Here is an 18,996-nt window from a genome sequence, read left to right as displayed (position 1 = left end):
AAAGAGAGTTATTTGTAAAATTAAAACCATACGCAGAATCATTATTTGTTATTTAGTTTGGTAAGATTAAATACTCAGCTTCAGAACATTTGGGATTTGATTAACATGCGACAATACATGTACACTGTTAATTGTCGCTTTAAAGAGTGCGCACGGTCAACGCTTTTACAACCCTATAAAGTTACCAAAAAAAAGCATTCAATACTTATAATCACATTTTTACCTATAGGATCATGAAAACACGCCTTTTATCAAGTTTTTATTTCATTTACCTGTGCACTTTATTGTGGGACCTCGTGTCATCATGAATGAAAAGATGCATTGTGTAATGCAATTGATTAAGGAATATCACGAGATTGCTAGATAGCCAATCAGAATAACGTATTATAATGAAACATACATCTAATGTAATTATAAGCACTTGGTTATATTTGTTTTGCAAAATAAATCAATATTTCAGGTGCATCTTAGAAATTTATGTGAGAACGCAAATGAAACTAAAGTCCAAAGACTTTATATACATTAAAGTGAACGATTGTAGTGATATTTGTTACCATTATTAACAATACAATGGGTAGGATAAGATTTTAAAGGTATTTGTTACAAGTCTACCGGTAAACGTTTTAGTTATGTGGCTATATTTAGATCGAAGTACACAATTGTAACTCGGTCGACAGGTAAGACATCTTCTTTCGATATTTCATAAACATCATTGATAATTATTTCAATCAATTTACAGTTTAAGGATATTAAAATCTTGATAAAATACTTTTTTTTTGTTAGGTATAGTATTGTTTCAACTTTTAACATTCATACTTGTATATACTGGTTTCGTTTTCAGATTATGACAATGTCAAGTTCAAATGTAGTTTTACATTCTCTACCATAACCAAATAAATTTAATGATTCCAAAAATACCGTTTATCATGATTTTTAGTTATGGTGAGTATGTACCACTCCATGCAATTCAAACTATTCCCTGCTAATAGATGAGTTGTAACAAAAGATTGGCCGTCCTGTCCTGTGCTGATTAGACTATATGCATAGTCTATTTATGTAATATAAACCAAATATAATATCCCTGAATCGTTAACTTTTTGTTACAAGGTTTCAGTAACTGCGGGTAGTGACTGTACTCTCAGATTTGTACTTTGTGTATGTAATGTTTGTATTGGTTGTTTTATGTTTTGTATCGTTTTGATTGGCTTAGGCATCTTTAAACAATTTTTATAGTTTGTTATCATGTTGTGCCATGGCACCACTGTCCTAGGTTATGAGATACAGTTTGCATGAACCTATTCCAAATCATGAACCTGTAATTCTGTGATGACCGTTTGTTGTTGTTCATCAAGTTTGTTTCTCGTTTTTTGTTTTATACATAATGCGTGCCCTTAGTTTTTCTTGTTTTACGTTTGCCATCTATGGGCCTTATAGCTTACTTTGCAGACAGAATAATAGTCTCTAATCTAAAGGGACAAGCGCACATAATAGATAAACGAACAAAAACAAAATAAGTCTAATCTCTTTCGATTGAAAATCATAAAATTGAGAATGGAAATAGGGAATGTGTCAAAGAGACAACAATATACACTATACATACCATATTTTCACATGTTTTTATTTTTTATCTTCATTGGGATTAGTGATCACCTCTCTAATAGCAACCTTTTATTCTTGATTCTTAGTATTCTAGCACCCCTTTGTTCTCTATCTTTATGTTTTATAGGCTAATTATTCTCTTTATTTTTTTGTGTGCGTGTCTATGTTAGTCTATTTCTTTTATTCTTGATTCTCTTGTCCATAAACCCCATCCATACCCTCTCAAACGTTTATGCTATCCTGTCGAGAACTTTTTAGTTTGTATGTTAACTAAGTTCTGCATTTATGCTTTTTAAATGTTTTTCTCGAGTGAATAACATGAAGATGAATAATGGGAGATGTAAGGTATGCACAAATTCCATAATGCCCAACCACATCATTATTGCGTCTGTCATACTTTCATAACGGCATATCGGTAATTAAACCACTTGAAACTCTTGATATAAAGATTCCTTCAGGCAGTGTTTAAAGAAATCACGACAGGAACTCAAGCTATGAAATATTGTACCAATTGGCACATATACGCTCCATATGCGGGCAATTCCGGAATGTTGGTACATATAAATGGAAATTTAAAACTTGTTAAAAATGAAATCCGCTTTTTTGTCATGAAACTATAATAAATTCAAAGTAGTTTTTATTAATTGCAGCGTTTGACGTATAACATAATGTAGGACTCGTATGAGGCGTACATAATGCATCAGTTACCAACATTTATATTTACAATATATAGAGTAAAAAGTAAAATAACAAAAATACGGAAATCCGAGGTAATTCTTAACTGAAAGTCGGTAATCAAATGGTTAAAAAAAAGCTCAAACACATCAAAGGAATGGATAACCACTATCATATTCCTGACTTGTTACAGGCATTTTCCTGTGTTTCTCCTCGAGTTGTTCTTTGCAGGTCGCAATAGTTTAAACAACGATGTGGGTGTGTCTCAACTGTCACGATTTCAATGACGCTAGTAAAGAAAAGTGCGGAAAATGTGAAATGCCGAGGCAACAAAAAGAAAAACACAAAGGTAATATGTGAACAAATGTATTTTTTTGTGAAAATCATGCTACATGTCTAACGAAATAAGCTTAAAATCAATGGTATCGTTGACGGCCTTTATTTGATAACGATGCATACATATTGAACGGATGAATTACATTATTAATTGGACTAAAGTTAACATGCAGTAAATTTTTTAGTCATCTTTAGAAAACTGTTGACAAGAATGTTTAATACTTATATGGTCATTGCGTCTAGCTATTTAAACAAAGCACAGACCGAAAACCCTTCGTTCTAGATGACAAGATGGACAATGCAGCGTCCATATGTCTCTGCAATTTTTCTAATTTTTTGTTGGAGCATCAAACGAAAGTCTTATGTAAAGACGATTTATTCAATGGTTTGTTTTTTGTTCTTCCGTCAGTTTGAACTAATACTACAATATGTTTCGTGTTTAATTTGTATCCATAATGTTCTGTTCATTGAAACGATTTAACGAACTTTTCGTATGTATATATTATAGGTTTATCTTTTTAGGCAAATTTGAACACAAGAATGCCAATTTGTTTAATCGGAAAACAATGTATACCAGAGGGAACGCAAAAGGATGGCAGAAGGGTAGGACTTATTAGTATGAAACCTCACTCTTTAAAGCGACAATTAACAGTGTACATGTATTGTCGCATGTTAATCAAATCCCAAATGTTCTGAAGCTGAGTATTTAATCTTACCAAACTAAATAACAAATAATGATTCTGCGTATGGTTTTAATTTTACAAATAACTCTCTTTGGACTACAGCCATAAATCATATACTAGTAAATACAAAGACAAACGGAAATGTACTACTTTTGCTGAAAATTTAATACCATTTCTGTTTTAAAAAATGTTATGACACTACTATTACATTTTTCAATAATTTACGTTTAGACTGCATGTGTAAAGTTTACAAAATAAACCTATTATTTTGTCAAATTAAGATGACTTTAAAGAAAATAAAATGAAAAATGAATAAGATGAATGTTGTAACTTTTGACATTTTGTTGGATTTTTGTAACAGCTATTCAGTCAGGAAACGAACGACAAAGTGTTGTTAGAAGAGTTGAGGCAACATCCCCAAATCCAAGTAAGAATCGTATAAAGTAGATTGAGAATAAAAGTTAAGGTACATTTAGAAATAGGTAATAATTAGAAACGCGGTGCAGAATATATTCACCTATGCGGCCGAAACAAACGTCTTTGGTACCGTTTTATAACCAGGACGTTTTATAGGTGGATTTGGATAAATTCAAATATCAAAAGAAGATATAGTCTTAATAGTACTTTTTGGTTTCCAAGGGTGACCATTCGTGAACTCGTAACCTGTACATCACTTTGCTACGGATGTGAGCAGCACAAAAAAAAAAAAAAAAAAAAAAAACCGATTTATGATGTTACGATAATCCTTCATACATTTATAAATGTCAAGGGAAGAAATATTAAAGGAAACACAAAATCTATAAAACAGTCCAATTTTGTTAATCGATGAATTGTATAGTTCAATATTCAATTCGTTTGTCCTGAGAATTTTAATTATCGGGGAAATAACATGACTGTTGTCATAAATTCGACGTGAACTGCAAAATTACTACAATTTGCTCAAAATATCTTCAATTCAGTTTAATTTAGACCATTATGATATTTCAATGTTTAATTGATTTTCGTTTCGTCTACATGTGAAATATTTTAATCAACATATTATGTTTTCACATAGAGATAATCTCTTTCAAGAAAAATGAAACGAAAAAGATAAATGTTATGTCATTCTCACATGTAATTCAATCTTTTGTATTAGCAATTCAGCCAGAATACCAACGAAAAAGTGCTGTTGGACGACTAGAGTCAACATCCTCATTTCCAAGTAAGAAAATAAAACAAACAAAAAACAAAAATAAAAACAAAAACAAAGAGCATTTGAATATCAGAAATATAAAAAAAAATGTGTTGCGAATAATTACAATTATGTAGATGAAAAGGCGTCTGACGCACTAAATCAAAAACGTTTATCTTGTTTGATTTTTTACCTAAGTTGTGAATGGATTCACCCGATACGAATTTTATAAAATATCTGAAACCGGTTTACCGTTCTTTAAATGGTCGAACACATTTAAACAGGCAGGTAATCAAAAATGTTCATGTAAATGTAGACTTAAATAGCACCGATTGGTTTCAAAGGGTTTTCATTCGTTAACTTCTCGTATGTACATCACTTTGCTATGGATATGAACAGCAAACATAAATGACATGATTGACGCTATCCGGGTATTCCTACATACATATGCATGTATATATTTAAATTCTCCTTCATTAACATGTACGAATTTAAAACATTTCTAGTCTGGATAAATAAGAAGCAAGTCAAAAAGTATACTTGGTTTGCACGCAGTAACTTTTTATGTTCTGTGTAGTACAACATTAAATAAAGTTATAAATACTTCACACACATATTTCAACTGCAAAAGTACTACTTCTTGCTGAAAGTATCTAGAATACAATTCTTTTGATTAAGAGCATTTGATTTATGATCTTTTAATTTGTGATCTCTTCGTTTTGCCTGTATGTGTAATTTTGTATAAACATGAATCCATTATTTTATCACACATAGAGATGAATTTTAAGAAAATTAAACGAAATAGATAAATTGTGTATATGCCCTTCTCATATTTTGTTTGATTTTTTTTCATATCAGTCATTCAACCAGGATACGAACGAAAGAGTGCTGTTGGACGATTAGAGGCAAGAACCTCAGCTCCAAGTAAGAATCGTAAAAAAAATAACTAGTCAGAGTGAATTTTAATGTTTCAACATAGATTTAGTCATACCATCTGGAATGAAAATAAAAAACACAATATATTTAAAAATTATAAATAAACCAAAATGTTGTGAGAAAGATGACGAGTCGTACGTAGACGATAGCGGGATATGACTGTTTAAAGATCTGAAACCAAGATATTGTTTTTAAACGTTCGAAAATCTAGACATGAAAACAGAATTTTTAATAGTCGAGTTTTATTGAACTCCAAAAAAAAATTTAGGCTGATATTGTATTTAATGCTTGCAAAGGGTGTGAATCCATCACCCCACCTTTGCATATTATTTTGCTACGGTTATGATCAACGAAAACAAAACGACACGAATAATGTTAAGTTAACCCTTAATTTACATATATAATAGACTTTGGATAAAATATAAACTGAACACAAAATCTTTTAAAAAGTGTCCATTTGTTTTGTGTGGTGTTTTTGTTCCATGAATTGTATTGTCTAATTGAACCTTTTGTTCCAATCCACTGAAAATAAAATGTCTGGACGAAAACAATACTGCAGAAATTAATCTCATAAATACGTCAACATCAAATGTACAACTATTTGCTCAAAATATTTAGAATGCGATTCATTTAATTAAGATCATAATGATATTTTATGTTTTTAATAGATGTTTCTTTTGGTTACCTGCGTTATTTTGAATAAACCAAAACCCAGTATTTTTACTTTAACTCATAATTAAACGAAAAGTATAAATGTTATGCCAAGTTACTGTGTGTTAGATTTTTGTTTTGTTTCAGTCATTCAGCCAGGAATTGAAAAAAAGACTGTTGCTCAAAGACTACAGGAATTATCTTTAGCTGGAAGTAAGAACCCTAAAAAGTGACTATAAGAAGATTTAAGGTTTTGAGGTGTCTGTATACATATCACCCAAAATGAAAAAAAAAGAAAGTTCATTAAAAAAAATATATAGAAAAGTGGGATATACATTTTGAAATTTTGCACAGAGAAATTACTGTGGATGTAACTTGTAAAAATAAGATACAAATCAAGTATACACATCACAAAAAGCTTAGTTTTCTCTGTTAAAGATTAAAAGCAATATGTTGCACCGAATATATATGATATAATAATAATTTCTACTTCAAATTGTGACTCCGAGATGTTCCAAGTTCTCTTTTATTTAAAACTTTTGTTATTTAAAATGCTCTAACGTTAAATACAACAATAACAAGTTAAGCACCAACGGAAAGTTTGTCGGGAGTTTGATAATTGAAAATTTATTTCAAAGTAGATGTAAATCACCACAACTTTCGTGCCAATTTTGTAATCTGCATTAGCTAAAATTGTGACCCGGATTGGTTTCAGTTAAATCAATTTATGACTATTGAACGGCGTAATATCACTATATCCTTTATTTATAATCAATTTACAAAATCTCTTCCACGAAAAGATTACCATTTGGAAACAGGGAAGAAAAGAAAGTCAAAATCTGATGTATTTCCAAAAGAGTAAAAACAAATATATTTTGTTTATTAATTTAGCCGATAAAAAAACATTTACACAAGGCTTAGCACGCAGAAATAATAGAGAAGAAAAACATACGTCAATGCGAACACAGTGTTTTATTTGTACTTGCAGTCTCACAGTCTGGACCTACACCAAAAGAAGTTAGCAGCAAAATGGAACCAGGAACTCAAAGTAAGAATCCTTGAAACATAGCTTGATTGAATTGACATGATGGCTAGAATATTGAAAGGAGATAACCAATATCAAGTTAAGTAAAAAAAAGTATAAGGTATGAAGTTTTGAAACCGAAGAAGAGCAAAGTTTACCGCCCCCTTCAACATGTTCGTGCCAAATACAAAAATCTTAATATTTTGCTGACATTAGTCTATCATGTTTATTTAATTGCAGATAACAAAGGCTACACACATAGTCTTTTAAATGATAACACGAAAAAAAAACACTTATTTTTCATCCCTCGATATCGAAGAATGTATAACTGTATAACTACATTTGTTATTTTTTTTTATTTATAGTGTGGGAGTTTTTCATTTCAAAAGAAAGTTCCTTAAATCCAGTTATTTTTTCCATTTCCATTCTCAATTTTATTATCTATTAGTTTAATATTAAAGTTGTATTACATTAAAGCCTTTAAATACGTTTGGGATTTTTAAACATTACCGAAGTGATATTGATACATCTGGTTTTTAAAATTTAAAAGTTAAACTCTTAATATTACTATCAATACATTCTACAAATATACGTCTCCAAGATTGTTTTGAAAGACATACACTCTGGTTATCTTGAATTCAAAGTTAAATCTTATATCTCTTCTAAAGCAAATCTCTCTTATATAGCTCTAGTATTGATTTTTAATTTCGCCTGCTAGTGCTTTTTCCTGTATAACACAGTTCATTACTTGCAACTGATTTAGATAAACTGTTATCCCAGAGATATGTCTCGCTTTTTTGTAATTTTGTTTAAGCAAATGTTGAAATTAAAATAGGGCAAAAATTCACAGTCAATGAACCATGACTGAGGTACATGGTTAAACAATTTCCATGTAAATGAGATGTGCCAATGCTATAAATAAAACTGCATACCAAATACAGTTGACTTGTTATAAGTCATTCCCTTTAATCAAACCAAAACACAAACATTAACTTGTAAACTATGTAAAAGTTTCAAAGTCCATAAACCATGAAGAGGGGGAAGGGCTATATAATCTCTATGGAAACAATACGTGCAAATTCAAAACAAATTGTATACCAAATATCATTGACTTAACATAAGCAGTTCATATTAAACTGATCTAATCACAAACTAATACATGTAAACTAAGCAAAAGTTTCAAAGTCAATAGACTATGACTAAGGGGACAGAGCCATATAATCTCTATGGAAATGAGATATGCCAATGCTTATACAACTGCATATCAAATACCATTGACCTACCTCCAGTGGTTCCCAATAAACTGACCTATCACAAACTAATACATGTAAAAAGAGCATAAGTTTCAAGGTAAATATACCATGACTGAGGGGGCAGGGCCAATTAATAAAAAAGAAAATGTTTGCTCACTTAAAACTGATTAACCAGCACAACATATTGTACCTGTATCAAATAAGTCTATCTATCAGAACCATGTGTTGTTCGTTATTATTGGGCTTTTGTTTGTGTTTCTGATTTCCTTTTGGACGAGTCGGGTATTGACAATAAACAAAGTGTGTTGTACGACGTACTTTATAGGTATTTTTGTGATATAACGATCACAATCTTATGATCAATTTACCAAACTCACTAACAATTCAAGGTATTGATTATCTTTATAAAAATCTGGAAAGGAAATAAGAAGACATTACGTTTTTCTAGTTTACTCTAGCATACGAAGTCTAATTTGTTTGGATACAAATATATATATTTGTTTTGTTGTATTCACAGCCTCACAGCCGACACGTGTTCCAAAGGCAGTTAGCACCAAACTGACACCAGTATCGTTACCTACAAGTAAGAATCATTAAACATTGCGTAAGTGAGTTGACATGTTTCAATTAGCAAACATATTAAGAATAGTTATATAATATTAATTCAATGTCGAGAAATGTCAGTTCTCGTACAACAAAATTGTCTTATTTAAATATACCTGAATACGTTTCTTTATTAAACACCATTTTGTCCAAGGTTAAAGTTGTCTTATGTATACTTATTGACTGGGTATGAGTGGAATAGTAAGTTTATTGTCCCGAGGAGCAACTATTATTATAAGGCGTAGCCGAGAGCAATAGTTGTATCCGAGGGACAATACACTTACTAGTCTACGAATATCCAGTCAGTAAGTGTTTTATTATATCGAAAAAGATAACAGACAATAAATGGCGGTGATAAATCAACTATCGTAATATGAAAAAGAAGAAACCAAACCATAACGTTTACTTCATAGATATGTTCAAATGCTAAGGCTACGTCTTGCACTGGCGTCAACCCTATACTAGATACTTAACGTAACTTCCGCGTTATTTTCAAAATCCTCCAATCTCGTAGCTGCATTTAAAGTTCCGCGAAATACATGAACGCTTGCGGTCAAATAGTTTCACCCAGGTCAAATAGTTTGAAATTTTTGACCGGTCCAAAGCTTGTAATTTGCAAAATAGTGAAAATATTGTGTACTTATTTCATTTAGAAAATGATAACTGAGGTATAATAATTGATAATGTTCCACGTCATATTTTTATTATTAAAATTGTAAATTTAGATTGTATCAAGATCAAACTTATTCGTTCAGAGTATTTTTACTTGATTATGTTATATGTCATTTTGGTCAAGACATGTCATTTCAATTTATATTTCATAGTGTGTTTTTTAATGTTGTAATGCTACACTACTGTTTCAGATAAGAATGAAACATGGCGTCTGTTACCTGTATTAACTGGTTGCATTTGAATGCAACTGTCATAAGTCAGGAACCTGTTTTTCAGTGGTTGTCGTTTGTTGTTGTGGTTCACGTTTTTCGTATTTTTTGTATATAATTTAGATCGTTAAATTTCCTGTTTGAATTGTTTAACATCAGTCATTTTTGTGCCCTGTATAGCTTGCTGTTCGGAGTGAGCCTAGGCTCCGTGTTGAAAACCGTAGTTTGACCTATAATGGTTTACTTTTTTTTACACATTTGGACTTGGAAGGAGAGTTGTCTTAGTGGCACTCATACCACACCCTCTTATTTGTAAAAGCTTTAATTGGCTCATAAATACGTTAATGATGATTTACATCGTGTAGATACATTTTTCCTTTAAAAATTGCCTGTCATTTAAGGATTGTTACGATGCTATGTGAATATTTTTTTCGGTTTTCAATAGTTGTATCATCCTTACAATGGTCTCCCTTTTCATTGCGAAACTGGGCGACACCTGACTGAACTGTAAGTGATCATTTATATTTGTGCGTTCTACAGTTATATGTAAAAAAAAAAGCCGTCTTTTATTTTATTAGTGTGAACTCAGATTTTTATTGAATATAGTAACTGTAAGTCTATTATTACTTCTAATGTATAATGCCGCTGCTATAGTATTAACGGTTTTAATTGAAGCTTGCAATGTTGGCTAGTTTTCTATTTTATTTTGTGTTACTGTTTCCCTAATGTTTGTGCTATTTTCAAATTTCTTGATCCGTGTGAGAAAAATATTTCACCTCACCAGTAAGATATCTGTTCTAGTTTAATATTTGGTCTAAATTTAATTATGGCGTCAAATTTATTTGGTACCGTCTGAATTTCCTGACGTTATGAAAATGAAAGTCGACCATTCCTGATGACGTCACATATAAAGAATCCAACTTTCTGCAAATATGTGTAAAGGAAGCATAACAATCACGAGAGAAACAGATTCAACCACTATAACTCGTGTTTAACGATATGTCTCCAGTGTCAACAGTTAATTTTTTTTTAAAGCTATTGAATAAAAGATATTGAAATTTAACTGTCTCGAGTGGAGAAATATCGTAAAACGCATGTTGCAATGTTGAAATATGTATTTAAAGGGATACTAGCTAAGAGATATATAAAAAATCTAAAATTTGATTTTTTTTTTGTTCAATCATTAATGAACGTGAAATAGTGAAATAAATATTCGCTTTCATCAACCAATATGGTTCAATTTTGTCAAAATAGGATAAGAAACATTGTTGATGAATTAGTCACTTGCAAATGAAATTCGATCTCATTGAATCCGTATTCATATGAACTTCAATTAAACACCCCTCAGCTAGAGATGGATAACGCATACATTGTCGGTGTAAAGTTATTTAAAGGAATAGAATGACAACATTGAAAATGAAACGAAGGTACTAAATCATTTGATTGACTGTTTCGATCCACAAAAAATCATTCTTATACAGGTAAAAACGATGATCAACTTATACTTTTAATCTATAATATGAAATTAAACAGAACTAGAAAAAACTTGCACGAGTTCGTTTAATCTATATCTATATTTATGTTTATATCGCTTATATAGTCATCGGAGGTGTTCGGAGGTGAACTCGATAGTTAATAAGATGACGTAAAGACTAAAATAGACACGAAACGAAGCCAAAATATCATCAAGCTCATGCCCTGTAAACTTTTAATTTAAGACTTTCAATAGTTTGGATAAATGTTTTACATTGTTATAAATCAAATATGAGAATTTAAGTCAAATCGGTGAACATGAATGTGACAGATTTAACAACCATTGGTATTTATTACTAAATAAAAAATATTTTCATTCAAAGGTAAAAAAGAGCACAACCCTAATTATTTAATAGTAGCAGCATTGGACTTTGGAACAGCTTATTCAGGTTATGCCTTTTCAACGCGAAGCAATTTCAAAACTGACCCATTGAAAATCCATGCAAATCAAGCTTGGAATGCAGGCAGTAGACAGTTGCTTTCACTGAAAACACCTACAACATTGTTATTAAATGCTGATAAGCAATTTAAAGCTTTTGGATACGAAGCAGAAACTACATACGCAGACCTTGCAATTGAAGATGAGCACTCTGACCATTTTCTTTTCCGAAGATTTAAAATGAATTTACATAACAAGAAGGTATTATTTATTCTTGCTTAAACATTTAAAACACTTTGACTTCCAATTAACATACGTCATGTCTGAACATCTTTTCATCTGCAATATGATTACAAAATAGATGTAATTAAAAAAAATATAATATCAGTAAAAAAAAAACACTTCTGATCTCTAACAACAGACCAGAAATGTAAAGTTCTAATGCACTACAAGTCCACACAAAATTTCAACCCTATGAACAAAGTACTTTACAAGTCTGTGATGAATAAAATAAAGCTGCAAGAACAAACAAAAAACTTACTCCTGTTTTCCGATACATTGAAAAATATACGAGTAGTAGTATGCTCAACAAGATAATTATATTTTCACAACACGTTGCTGTATGTTTAGCACGATAGTGTTATGCATAGCATGGCAACACGTTCATGATTTTCAATCTTATTCAATCACATTTCTAAAGGAATATTTTTAATGCTTGATATTTATAAAAAAAAAAACGTTTGCACAATTTGACATTCATTTTTTCCGAATAATTTCATTTTGAAAAATAAGATAAAAAAAAAATAGTTTATCAAATTCTTATGTCTAAAGCAGAGGTTTACGTGTACGTACATTTATATGTTTCAGTTCTCTTTTATTATATAGTTCTTCGCTTTGAAAGATATCGATCGAATACTTGCCGATAGTCTATGAAATAGTTGATTATGATTTTTTTTTAAATACCTAGAAAATAGGAAACGATCTGATCATAGAAGACATAACAGGAAAACCAATGACAGCTTTACATGTTTTCACGCTCTCAATTGAAGCACTTGTCAAGCATTTGATGGCACTACTAGAAAAGGAAGGTACTGCTGTACAAATCAAAGAAATACGATGGGTTCTGACTGTACCTGCAATCTGGACTGATAGTGCTAAGCAGTTTATGAGGAAAGGTGCAGTTCAGGTAATTAAATTCAGTTTATTTTCAATTAAATAGATCAGATATGAGGAATGCATATGTAGGTATAAGATATATGTTTCTTTGTAAAATTAATTAACTGTTTGATGCGCATTTCTACAATGCCTCTTCATTGATGCTCGAGGCCAAAGTATTTGAAAGTCCAAACATAATACAAACGTTAAGCAGCTGATAAAGTTTATATAACAAGTTATACACGTTTTAATTGCATAACTCAAACTCGTCAATATTGTATTGTGTCTGACAAGCTTTTGTGGGGTGGAGTTTAGTCATGTTAAAAACATATACTATCTTAGAAAACTTTAGCTTTTTACCTTCCATAGACGTGCGTATATTTAGTAAGTTCCTTTTCAAAATAATGAAAGAATAAAAATGCATAATATGTGACGTTCTACAAAATTCAGAAGCATAAAACTTCTATCAATTTTATAGAAATTCTCTGTATAACTTCTCACAACTTTTCAGAGTGTGGGTATGGAACTATACGATTGTATAATGTTTTGGTCATTCCGGAGACTGTCAAGCGGGGCTCCGGCATTCGAAACAATAACAAGTTGCTTGATGGAAAGTTTGATGAACTCAAAAGATACTATATAACGTTTCTGCTTCAAGTTTTTGTAATCAAAGCCGATTGTGTAAAGATGTTAATATCAGTGAAAATACACCAACTTCATGTAATTGCAGTAATTCCGAATACATTTATGGACCAATTTCACATATTATAACAGGAGATCTTAACATCGTTCAAGACCGAGAGTTAAAATCATTCCTCAGTAAAGGACCTAAATATCGTCCCTCGTCAATTGTCAATTGGAATGAGTGTCGTAATATCATCCACGACTCACTCCGTAGTTACTGTTTGATATGGATAAAACGGGAAAAAGCTGACAAAAATTTGTTGGACTCTTTTTTTAATTCAGTTATGAACATAGTTGATATACATTTTACTCTTAACAATAACCACAATAAGCTTATTACTCGTATCAAACATAAACTAAATGAACTAGCCAAGGAATTTGTTTTTGTCCCGGCCGATAAAGCTGCTAAAAATATTATTATTGTTTGACGTAAATTTTACATTGAAGTTCTGAAAAAAGAGATCACCAATTCACCAACATTCCAACTGACTCCATTTTCAGAAAAAAACGACATCTGTAACAAACATAAACTTTCAGCTACCGCTTTACAAGCAGAACAAAATACAATGAAAGTCCCAACTATGTATTGGCTTCCGAAGCTACACAAAACACCTTACAAATATAGATTCATTTCGTCTTCAAGCCTGATAATAAATTGTTCAAATAAGGCCTTCGAAAATAGTGGAATAAATTACTTTTGGAGTGTCAAGAACTCGTTGGATGTACTTTATAAATTAAATTGCATGCATGTATCGCAGATCATTTTATTCGTTCATAGTGTGTTAATTTACGTTTTTTGAATGAGTTAAGCCTTCCAATTGATATATTATCGTGTGGTTTTCTATGTTGTGATGTTATGCTATTGTTTCAGAAAAAGGGAGAAGGTTTGGTACCATTAATACGTTTGATCCCGCTGCAAATGTTTGCACCTGTCTAAGTTAGGAATTTGATGTACAGTAGTTGTCGTTTGTTTATGTAATTAATACGTGTTACTCGTTTCTCGTTTCTTATATAGATTAGACCGTTGGTTTTCCCGTTTGAATGGTTTTACACTTATAATTTTGGGGCCATTTATAGCTTTTTGTTCGGTGTGAGCCAAGGTTCCGTGTTGAAGGCCGTACATTGACCTGTAGTGGTTTACTTTTATAAATTGTTATTTGGATGGAGAGTTGTCTCAGTGGCACTCACAAATCTGTTCAAAGTTTTGATTTTTCTACCCTATATACCACATTGCCTCACATTCTCATTAAGAAAAAAATCACATACCTAATCAAATGGGCATTTAAAAAGTAAGAATGTGAATATGTATGTTCAAACTCTTTTATGTCATTTTTAGTAGCAATAAAAAAAAATGTCAATTGGAGATGTGGTATGAGTGCCAATGAGACAACTCTCCATACGAGTCACAATTTATAAAAGTATGATTTCCTTCAATGGAGGACGTGCTAAAAGGCCGCACTGTCACAGGCAATTTCGGACTGTTTGAATTGAAATTATGTTTTTGGCCATTGCGGATATGAGTCTGGCTGAAGCTGTATGTCTTCCGGAATATAGAGGATCTATAAATTGTCGTTTTGGAGGTATAAAATTGGTTTGCGACTTCTGTTTGTGACATTCATGCTTCCAACATGCCAATGGCTAATACCCTCTCATCTTGACTTTGACGGTTGACTTATATGTAACTTTCTATCGATTTCAAATTCCCCTTTTGTTAACCGATTGAAACGACATAATTGTGACCTCCATAAAGAAAAACCCACACTCGGATGAAGATAAATTTAGAAATGAGTAAAACAAAACTTTGATTTTAGAAGTTGACGTTTCAACATTCGAAAACATATTCAAACGACTAAAATCGAGAAGAATACAACACAACTTTTTAATGTTCAGACACATTTATAAAAGAGAAGATGTGGTAAAATGTATGATTGCCAATGAGACAACTCTCCACAAGATACCAAAATGACACAGAAATTAACTATAGGTCACCGTACGGCCTTCAACAATGCGCAAAGCCCATACCGCATGGTCAGCTATAAAAGGCCTCGAAATGACTCAAATGAGAAAACTAACGGCCTAGTGTATGTACAAAAGAGAACGAAAAACTAAAATAAAACAAGATAATTTAATTATTCAAAAAGTTTCCGAAAATAGATAAACGCTCATGTACCGTTTCTTTTTTTTATTTGCTAGTATTTTCAGTTATATAAGAGGTTATTCATTTAATAGATAGTTACATGTAATATAGAGTAAACTATTTATCTCTTTTTATGCTTTGTTAAAGGCTGGAATACCAGAAAATAATCTATACATAGCTTTAGAACCTGAAGCAGCATCTATATTCTGTCAATATCTACCAATAGAACATCTTCAGGGAGCTGATTTTAAGATGGCCGAAGCTGGAACACAATACATGGTCGTTGATCTTGGAGGTATGTTAACATGCGTACTTAAAAGTGCAGATCATACTGTAAATGCTTTCTTGGTTAAAATGTGCAAACTTTTAAGTGGATTGTTACTTGATTATCATTTACCACTATTCATACGGGTTTCAAAAAACAAAATCTATACGATAAAATTGTTCCAATGAAATACATTACTTTGGACAAATCAGAAGTCTTGAAACGTTAAAAATGACCTTTCAATTTATTAATATCTTCAGAAGTATCAATTGAAGTAAAGTTTATATTAAATCTTTTTTCATACAGGTGGCACAGCTGATATAACTGTTCATGAAAAGGTTTCAAATGAACATCTGAAAGAGTTATCTAGTGCTACAGGAAACAATTGTGGAGGTACGTCCGTTGATGAAAGATTTTTGCAGATGTTTGTGGATATATTTGGACGCCCAGTAATGAACTCATTAAAAGAAGAAGACCCCTCTGCATATTTGGACCTGTTTCACGAATTTGAAACAGTCAAACGAATAATAGGACCGGACAAAGATAAAAAAGTTAACATAGGCATACCTTATGTATCAATAAATAAATGTTGTTTGACACTTCTTGATCAAGACATTGATTCTGTTCTAAGTGCGTCCAAGTATGCCAACGAAATATATATTAAAGGTGCCAAAATGCGAATTGACCCTCAAATCATCAAAGATATTTTCAATCCAACAATCCGAAGTATTGTGACTCTCATGAAAGACATTTTTGACAGGGAGCAATCATCTGAGGTCAATCAGATTTTACTGGTTGGTGGCTTTTCGGAATGTTCTCTTGTTCAAGATGCAATTAAACGGGCGTTTCCCGATAAAAGAATTATAAACCCAAATGAAGCTGGTTTGGCTGTTCTGAAAGGAGCTTGTCTTTTCGGTCACAAGCCGGATTATATAATATCTCGTGTGATGCAGTATACCTACGGCACAGGAATTAGTTTACCCTTTGATGCAAACATTCACAACAAGGAACATCTTGTCAAAGAGGAAGATGGAGAATTCTGTGATGGACTGTTTGAAGTTATAGTCCATAAAAATGACACAGTTGATATTGCTACCGCAATTGAACACAACTTCACCGTGGATTGCAATGAATCAGAGCCCTGGGAACTATCCCTTTATGCATCGACAAAGGAGAAACCGATGTACGTGGACGAAGAAGGTTGTACTCTCCTCGGTTCTATGAAGATTTCGTTCTCAAAAGCTAGTGATACAGAACGAGAATTGAGAGTAGCGTTTCTGTTCGGTAATACTGAGTTGGGTGTTTTAGCGACAGATATACTTACTGGAGAAACAGTTTCGTCTACATTTAATCTGAACTGATATAGATATTACATTTCAATTATTACATTTTTTCCCATTATGAATCGAAAATAAAAAAAATAACTTGAATATATTTAAAAGACTGATTGATGTTTTTTTATCACAAAAATAACGAAATTTGAGGAAAATTAGAATCAAAAGCCCAAACCCATCAAACGAATGGATAACAACAGTCATATTCCTTATTTAGTACATGCATTCTTATATGTAGAAAATGGAGGATGATTAAAGCTGGTTTTACAGCTAGCTAAACCTCTCCCTAATATGGCAGTCGAATAAAATTCACTTATATTGACAACGATGTGTAAACTAAAAATAAAGACACAAAACGTAAAAATATCAACAATTGGGGAGCAGCTATTTGGCTTTATAACTATTTTGAACTGAGCGTCACTGGTGAGTCTTATGTAGACGAAACGCGCGTCTGGCTTATTAAATTATAACCCTGGCACCTTTGATAACTACTGTCAACATTATGTTATAATCTTAATTACTGAAAAAACAATCAAAGAAATAACAAAGAAATACAAAAAGGCATAGAGGCAAATCACATTTAATTTAGCAAAAATGAAAGACAAGAATACAATCATTTGCCATTACACAATGACGGGATGTATAACTACATAACCATGTATTATATTTAATAAAGAAACACAAAAAGGCATAGAGACAAAGCACAGTAGCAAAACATAAAGATAGTGTGCTGTAGATATTTACAAGAAAAAAACTATGTAGTTTGATGTCTATTGGTTTTCAATGATGGTAAAATACGAAGTACAGCTTATTGGTACGTGCTGCTTTACCGCTACATATGCAGCATTTAGGAGTAAGTACAAAGGCTAATATATCCTAAATTAGATATTGAGTTTAGATTTTAAAATCGCATCAGGCGTTTACTAGGTCCATTGCACTATTTCATACGGGTATGCATAATTTAGCATAAATACTCAATATGGGGGTCATTGACCAATCCAAATAATAAGTTGCAATACGTGAGTGACTACTACGTGCTTACAATTAACCAGAAATACGTATTTTTACTGACACAACGGTTTTTTTTCGTTTTATTTCTTGTACACATAGTGATTCTGTGTCGTGAAATAATAAACAATCCTTTTTTCCCCCTTACTTTTGTTGAATACACGTGTACGAGTAAATGAAGTATTTTAACAGGGTTTAAACTACAGCTAAAGATAAGATGAGATGTGGCAATGTTTCTTTTAGACAGCAACCAAACACCATAAATAACCAAAAACACAACTATGGGTCACCATATTAAGGTCTTCACGAATAAACAAATGTTCCAGTTTATGTAACATATAGACTGTGGGTATAATTTACGTGCATGTCTTTGAAGACAATATGCTTTGCAGCATGTAGTGCTTGATAATAGGTAGGACTTTTGTGCCGTATTCTATATTATTTATGAAATTCTTTCTGAAAAATAGCATTGTTTATAGACAGAATTTAAAATATGCGATTCAAAAATAGCAAGAGCATTCATATTATGTTACCCTTTCCTTAAAAAAAACTAGTTTTAAATCTTCAAAAAGAGTTCATCTAGACAATGGACACTTTGATATTTATTCCAATTGAAACGAATGCACAAAATCTGTTCTTTGCTACTTGATTAGACGAAATACTAAATTGATGTTGCCGCTGAACAATAG

At 31.7% G+C, this 18,996-nt stretch overlaps 1 protein-coding gene across 3 annotated transcripts; it reads left to right on the top strand.

The window, feature by feature from the left end:
* The first annotated feature begins 423 nt into the window (after window positions 1–423).
* Window positions 424–17,406, top strand: LOC139514428 (heat shock 70 kDa protein 12A-like). Of its 3 annotated transcripts, none has more exons than XM_071303697.1 (13): window positions 424–677; window positions 2,506–2,623; window positions 3,133–3,213; window positions 3,655–3,720; window positions 4,429–4,494; window positions 5,323–5,388; window positions 6,199–6,264; window positions 7,040–7,099; window positions 8,846–8,911; window positions 11,669–11,985; window positions 12,692–12,910; window positions 15,848–15,995; window positions 16,272–17,406. In XM_071303697.1, the coding sequence occupies exons 2-13, from the start codon at window positions 2,527–2,529 to the stop codon at window positions 17,324–17,326; spliced, it is 2,307 nt and encodes a 768-aa protein (XP_071159798.1). In that variant the 5' UTR covers window positions 424–677; window positions 2,506–2,526; the 3' UTR covers window positions 17,327–17,406. The 3 variants fall into 3 exon arrangements, with proteins under 3 accessions (XP_071159798.1, XP_071159807.1, XP_071159788.1); XM_071303706.1 differs by having other exon boundaries at window positions 439–593; XM_071303687.1 differs by lacking the exon at window positions 424–677 and having other exon boundaries at window positions 2,411–2,623.
* The last annotated feature ends 1,590 nt before the right edge of the window (window positions 17,407–18,996 follow it).

This window comes from Mytilus edulis, chromosome 1, assembly GCF_963676685.1.
Source record: "Mytilus edulis chromosome 1, xbMytEdul2.2, whole genome shotgun sequence".
NCBI classification, from domain to species: domain Eukaryota; kingdom Metazoa; phylum Mollusca; class Bivalvia; order Mytilida; family Mytilidae; genus Mytilus; species Mytilus edulis.
The sequence above is the reverse complement of the archived record's forward strand: the minus strand, read 5'-3'. Positions and strand labels throughout refer to the sequence as shown.

What these genes read in the sequence shown, in the direction of transcription:
- LOC139514428 (XM_071303697.1), top strand. Translation starts at nt 2,527, where the DNA reads ATGTGGGTGTGTCTCAACTGTCACGATTTCAATGACGCTAGTAAAGAA. An exon ending in GGAATTATCTTTAGCTGGAA is followed by an intron (nt 6,265 to 7,039) that starts GTAAGAACCCTA and finishes TTGTACTTGCAG; the next exon opens with TCTCACAGTCTGGACCTACA. An exon ending in TGAATTTACATAACAAGAAG is followed by an intron (nt 11,986 to 12,691) that starts GTATTATTTATT and finishes TTAAATACCTAG; the next exon opens with AAAATAGGAAACGATCTGAT.